Source organism: Macadamia integrifolia, chromosome 1 (assembly GCF_013358625.1).
Source record: "Macadamia integrifolia cultivar HAES 741 chromosome 1, SCU_Mint_v3, whole genome shotgun sequence".
Lineage (NCBI taxonomy): Eukaryota > Viridiplantae > Streptophyta > Magnoliopsida > Proteales > Proteaceae > Macadamia > Macadamia integrifolia.
The window spans coordinates 12,413,726-12,420,890 of NC_056557.1; the positions used below are offsets into that span (position 1 = coordinate 12,413,726).

Genomic DNA, 7,165 nt, shown 5'->3' on the forward strand with positions numbered 1-7,165 from the left:
TCTCTGGTAGGATTTCTCTAGAAATAGGTACTTTGACAAATCTGGTTGACCTACAAATGCCCCTCAATCATCTAACTGGAGGCATCCCTTACACTTTGGGAAACCTACAGAAGCTCACTAATTTGAGCTTGCTGGAAAATCAACTTTCTGGATCGATCCCTGAAGAAATAAGAAATCTTACAGAATTGGTTTATTTGCAACTGGGAAATAACCGTTTCTCAGGTAGTCTGCCACAAGAAAAAGGAAATCTCAAAAAATTGATTCGCCTAGAATTGGGAGATAACTATTTCTCTGGTAGTCTCCCACAAGGGCTATGCATGAATGGATCACTTCAAAACTTCACTGCATTTAACAACCATTTCATAGGTGTTCTTCCAAAAGGCTTCAAAAACTGCACAAGCTTAGTTAGAGTTCGACTTGAAAATAACCAACTTGTTGCAAACTTATCAGAAGACTTCGGGGTTTATGAGAAGCTGAATTACATTGATTTGAGCAATAATCAATTGCATGGTGAACTTTCATCAACCTGGGGACAGTGCCAAAACCTGCAAACTCTAAAGATGGCTGGGAATATTATTACTGGTAAGATACCTCCTGAGCTTGGGATGTTAAATCAACTGCATGTCCTTGACCTTTCTTCAAATTACCTGGTGGGAGAAATTCCTAAGGAATTTGGTGAGTTGACATCTTTGCTAAATCTCAGTCTGAGTGGTAACCAACTTTCTGGAAGTTTACCATTAGAAGTTGGAAGGCTATACAGCCTCACAAATCTTGATTTGTCAACAAACAGTTTCAGTGGACAAATACCAAAGGAAATAGGGGAATGCTCCAACTTATTATATCTTGATTAAAGCAACAACAAATTTAATGGAAGCATTCCATTTGAAATTGGAAAACTGGTTCACCTTCAACTTCTATTGGATCTTAGTCAGAACAGGCTCAGTGGAGAGATACTGTCACGGTTTAAAAATTTAGGGAGCTTGGAAAAGCTAAATCTCTCACACAATCAACTCTCAGGTACTATATTTTCTGCATTCGAAGGGATGTCTAGCTTGACTTCCATTGATATATCTTACAATGACTTCGAGGGTCCACTTCCAAACAACAGAGCCTTTAAAAATGCTACAATAGAAGCTTTAAGAAACAAGAAGGCACTCTGTGGCAATGCAAAGGGTCTGGAACCTTGCAAACCATCCTTGTCTAAAGGAGAAAATGCAAAACCAGACCGCAAAGTCCTGATTGAGACAAAACGAAGAATACCACCACATGATATAGATTTATTTTCAATATGGAATTACAATGGAAGAATAGTATATCAAGAAATTATTGAAGCCACAGAGGATTTTGATGCCAAATATTCCATTGGGATGGGACGGTATGGAAGTGTATACATAGCAAAGTTGTCAACAGATCAAGTAGTAGCCATCAAAAAGATTCACCAACCATTATAAGATGAGCGTGAGAGTGCTAACATACAAACATTTAGAAATGAGATTAGTGCATTGACAAAGCTGCGACACAGAAACATTGTGAAGGTTTTTGTTCATCTGCACAGCACTTCCTTCTAGTTTATGAGTATTTTGAGAGAGGAAATTTGGTTAAGATCCTCAACAACAATGAGCTTGCATCAGAAAAACAATGAGAGGAGAGAGAAGCTCTGGGGAGGCAACTCTGGAAGCTGGTAATGGTGATGATCCAAAGGATGGTTGGCCTCTAGACTGTGGCCAACAGGCCTTAATCACTGATTTTCTGGGGCTTGTTTCTTCAAGGATGAATGGGGACTCGACCTCAAAGGCACATGCTAACAGAACTATGGAGGGCGGTGCAGAGGATCAGGTCAGGGCTGAGGTTGCGCTTCAAGAGAATGGCAATAGAGATGAAGGGCGGCACTCATACTCCTTTGTGGTGGGACGAGTATTACCGGAGGTGGAGAATCTGCCAGACCCAATTCACACTGGAGCTCACACAAAAATTATCATTCCTCAAGAGGCCTATGAGGAGCGACTGCTGCGGTTCAGGTTTGCGCGAATAGGCAAGGCGAACTTTAGATACCTATCAATGGATGATATACGAAAAGAGGCATGAGTGTCATGGAACCTGAAAGGCGGTGTGAAAATGGCACCTATGGGGAAGGGGTATATACTCTTTCAATTCGAAAGAGAGGGAGAAATGGCAACAATGTGGAGAAGAAGCCTTACAAGAGTAGGGAATCAAGTGATCAAATTCCAACCGTGGAAGCCTGATTTTGACGTTCACGCTAAAAACATCAAAACAAAGCTGGTTTGGATCAGATTCCCTGACCTACCACTTGAATACTGGCATGAGAAGATCCTTCTCACAATGGCCAAGGCGGTAGGGAGACCTGTGGCATTGGATAGGTGCACTCGCACTGTTGCGATGGGTACCTTTGCGAGGGTCCAGGTGGAAATTGAAATCAATGCAAACAGATTGGAGGAAATTCAAGTAGAGAGAAAACAGCCAGGTACGAATGAGATTTTCTGGTCTACTCAGATTATCGTTTACGAGGACGAGATGCCCAAGTGTGGCTTCCTTAAGAAGATGGGTCATTCAGTCAATGTTTGTAGAGCAAAGAAAGATGCAGATGCTAGAGAAGAGGTTCAGCGAAAGGAGAACATTCCTGGCGCAGTTTATGCCGATGAAGGTGCTGGTGCTCGGAGCAATGGCTGCCAGGATGGAAGACAGCCGGCGAATGAAGGAACCAAATCAGGAAGGCTTTCTTCCCAATCGAATGAGCGATCTCCTTCCTTTTCTGGAACGCTCAATTCAAGGAATTTAGAGGGCAATTCGGTTAATGACAACCTCAACGGAAATATTCAAATTTTCCTTCCTTTGGAAGAGGCATGGAATAAGGAACAGAATATTACTGAGGGGCGTGATTTTGTGCAATTCGCTGAGGGGGATAACGAATTAATTGCATCTGGGTCGGACTCAAATGATGGGTTGGATGTTGGGTCAGTAAATGGATCCGGTGGTGGATCTGGGGCTCATATGAACCATCGAAGTTCTGCTCTGTCCAGAGAAGATGATGGGTTGGTCACTGCTCCCTACATTCAGGCTGAACCTAAACATCATGCTGATAGAAATCAAGAAGCAAACCTTTCTACAATCATGGATAATGGGAGAGGAGGGCGAGCGCCGTTTCAGAGTGATAGAAATGGACACCATGAAATCAGGGGGATCCAATCAATGCAAAGGCGTGAGAATGTCATCTCTTCTTTCAATCCCTTACAAGTGATCGGTGGCACGGTGGTGGTCAACCACAAAGTGGAGCAGATCAATAGGGTTCTCTGCGAAAGGGAAGCAGCAGTACACGTGCATGGGAGACAGAACAAAGGAAAACAATTGGCCAATATAGAGCAGATTTTGCGAAAATCTGGCCATATTGCTTCTTCTAAAAATAGTAAATGAAGGTTCTCTATTGGAATATTGGAGGGATTAAGAAGGCTGCCGCAAGGTTAGCATTGAGGAATATCTTAAGAGATAAGAATCCAGACTTTTTGTGTATTGCTGAGCCTATGGTATCATCTGAAGCTTTTCCTAGGATGTTTTTTAATAGGCTTGGCTTTGATTCTGACTTTATCCATAATGAAAGAGTTGTTGGCGTTCCAAATTTATGGTTGCTTTGGCGAAGAGGTGTGGCAAAGCCTGTGGTGCTGTCATCCTCGGAGCAACACATTTTTGTTTCGGCTCAATGGATGCAGGATACTTTCTTTCTCTCCGTGGTGCACGCTAAGTGTTTCTGAGCTGCTAGAAGACTGTTGTGGGCTGATCTGGTGGCTTCCTATCCTGGGACGTATGCCCCTTAGATGATTTTGGGTGACTTCAATGCCACGATTCTCTCCTCAGAAAAAGGGGGCCTGGTTCCTATAATATAGGATCAGCAAGAGATTTTGGAGCTTTCGTGGATACATGCTCGCTGATTCAAGTCCCATTCGAGGGTAGAAAATTCAAATGGACCAATAATAGGAGAAGGGGGCATGTGGCGGCTGTGCTCTACCAAAGCTTCTGCAATGATGCTTGGATCTCGCAGTTTCAGGAATTTCATCAGTATGTCTTGCAAAGGGTGGCTTCAGATCATGCCCCCATTCTAGTCATGTCTGAGGCTTCTAAAAGGCCAAAAAATTACCCTTTTCGATTTTAGAGGTTCTGGATGGATCATGATGCTTTTCTTCATACAGTTGAGAGATCCTGGGAGGTTGACATCTTTGGTTCACCATTGGTGGTTGTGTCTCAGAAATTAAAAAGGCTGAAGAGAGCTTTGCGCAGTTGGGCGAAAGAGAGCTTTCCAAATTTTAATTTGGATTTGATGGATGCAAAAAGGGGTATGGAGGATATTCAGGCTGAAATCGATAAAGATGGAATAAATGATGCGATTTTTGCAAAAGAAGCGGATGCTAAGACCAGGTATCTCAAGGCCCTAGAAAATTATGAAAAATTATGGGCTGAGAAATCTCAATTCAGGTGGAGGGAGCATGGTGACAGATGCTCTAAATTATTCCATATCTCTGTGAAGATCAAGGCCCTGAAGAAGGATGATAGGGAGCTGATCTCTGACAAGGCGCAAACTGAGGAATACGTTTCTGAATATTTTGAGCTTTTTCATAAAGGTACCCCTCTAACTGATCACATGGATTTATTACAATGTATTCCTAATATTCTGGATGACTGGGATAGGGGGCCTTCAGAGGCAGAAATTAAGAGTGCGGTGTGGGATCTTGATCCTGACAGCGCCCCAGGACTGGATGGTTTCCCTGGAGCCTTTTATAAAGCTTGTTGGGAAATTATATCTTCTTACATATGCAGAGCCATTAGGTGGTTTTCCAGAACTGGATTCATACCCTATGGAATTAATAATAATTTCCTGGTCTTGATTCCTAAAGCGGAGGGGGTGATATCTCTCATCAAGTTCAAGCCTCTGTGTATGGGTAATTTCTTGTGTAAAGTTATCTCGAAGGTGCTAGCCTTGTGACTGTCGTGAGTTCTTCCAAAATTAATTTCTGAAGAGCAGGGGGCCTTCCAGAAGGGGAAGATCATTCACTTAAATATCTCTTTGGCCTCTGAGCTGGCCAATATAATGTTTGCATCTACCAGAGGAGGTATGGGTCTAAAAATAGACATTCAGAAGGCGTTCGACTCCATTTCATGGAATTTTATCTTCCATGTCTTGAGAAGATTTGGTTTTTCTGAAAAGTGGATCTCTTGGATCTATCAGATTCTTGCATCTGCCAGGATCTCAGTTCTTCTTAATGGTGGCTCGGTTGGGTACTTTGGCATTGAGAGGGGGTTGTGGCAAGGGGATCCGATCTCCCCTATGCTGTTTATTATCGCCGAAGAAGTTCTGTGCAAAGGTCTATCTGAGCTGGTAGCTTCTAAGAGCATTAAGGCTGTCACAGGTCCTTGTGGTGCTATTACCCCTACCCACATCCTTTTTGCTGATGATATTTTCGTTTTCATGAATGCTTCCATCAAGTACGTTAAAAACCTCAACACCTTTCTTTCTAAATATCAAAGCTTTTCGGGCCAAAAAATAAATTTAGAAAAAAGCAAGTTATTCCTAGGATCAGTTGCAACTCACAGAAAGCAAAGCATCGTTGAAGAGCTTGGTATTCCTATTTGTAATTTCCCCACCCGCTATTTGGGTGTCAAAATTTTTAAGGGAAGGATAAAGAAGGAGTCTTTGATCCCTATTATAGACAAAGTTAAAGGTCGGCTGGCTGGGTGGAAAGGAAAAATTATGTCGATGGATAAAAGGGTGGAACTGGTCCGCTTTGTCATTTTGGGAATGATGAATTATAGCTCTGTTGTTTATTGGTGGCCATCAACCCTTATTGCTATTATGGAAAAGTGGATGAAGAACTTCATCTGGATTGGTGAGATTGATACTGCAAAAAATATCACAGTCCAATGGGATGTATGTGTAGGCCCAAGGGCGAAGGAGGGTTAGGGTTGTGTAGGCTCAGAGACATAAATAAAGCAATGCTATTCAATATGGTCTGAAGGGTAAGGCATGAGAAATCTACAGCTTGCAGCTTCCTAAGGGCGAGATTTCTTAGGAGGGATGGATCTTTCAAATCAGGTTATAAGTCCTCCTCTATTTGTCCAGGATTTAGAAAGATGTAGGATTTTATGTCCTCAAAAGAAGCTTGGTTGATCGGAAATGGAGAAAATATAAAATTCTGGACTGATAATTGTTTGGGTAATAAATCCATCTTGGAGATGGTCGACCTCGAGGATGGTCCTGCCCCCCCTTCGAGGGTCAGGTTAGTGACTTTATTGAAAATTTCCACTGGAAATTGCCTAATGTCAGCTCATCCTTATTGCAAAGCATATTTGAGAAGATCCGAGATATCAAAATTCCTTCGTATGCTTGTGAGGACATCTGTTCAACTGCTGAAAACTTTGACAACCCATTCTTTCTTCATGATTCCAACAACCCTGGCACGATTCTTGTAAGCCACCAACACCTTGGGACAACTATCCTACTTGGTGTCAAGCCATGAAAATGCATCCATGCAGAGATGAAATAACTGGCTGTACCAAGGTGTATGATTATCTTAAATTTTCGAAGAGGTGGATAATAGTACCTTGAATCTTGTATTACTACAACAATTCAGCCTTTTCCCAAGTTGTTGTATTACCTTGAATCCTGTATTGTGTTTTCTCTTACTGCTTTTTTTTCTTTTGGGTAAGTGGGCAAACCTATGGTTCAACGGTTAAGTAGCATTATTGCAACATGTTGATCATAGGTTCAAAACTTAGAAACAGCCTCTTCTGCAAAGCAAGGGGTAAGGCTGCGTGCATTTGCCCCTCTCAGACCCTGCAGTAGTGGGAGCCTCGTGCACTGGGTTGCTCTTTTGGTAAAAGGTATTCTGTTATGGTGATCCTGCAAATTACGACTGAAGTTTACTTAATGTAATAAAGTGTAAAGACTGGTGCTGCATTGGAAAATCATCCAATCCATATTAGTACTGGACCTCCTATTGTATCAGTCAATCCAGTTGTCTTATCATCCTTTATTCACAGGATTGTATGATCAGATTGGTAATTCCAACCACCAATGCTAATCCTTAAATCAGTGGAGTTACTATAACTCTTGAAATGATAATATTTAATTGGAATCCCCTGTTTTTTTTTTTTTTTCTAA

At 41.9% G+C, this 7,165-nt stretch overlaps 1 protein-coding gene across 1 annotated transcript; it reads left to right on the top strand.

Moving 5' to 3' along the window:
* The first annotated feature begins 4,171 nt into the window (after window positions 1-4,171).
* On the top strand, window positions 4,172-4,990 carry LOC122064865. Its single transcript, XM_042628679.1, has one exon. The coding sequence runs from the start codon at window positions 4,172-4,174 to the stop codon at window positions 4,988-4,990; it is 819 nt and encodes a 272-aa protein (XP_042484613.1).
* Window positions 4,991-7,165: the final 2,175 nt, after the last annotated feature.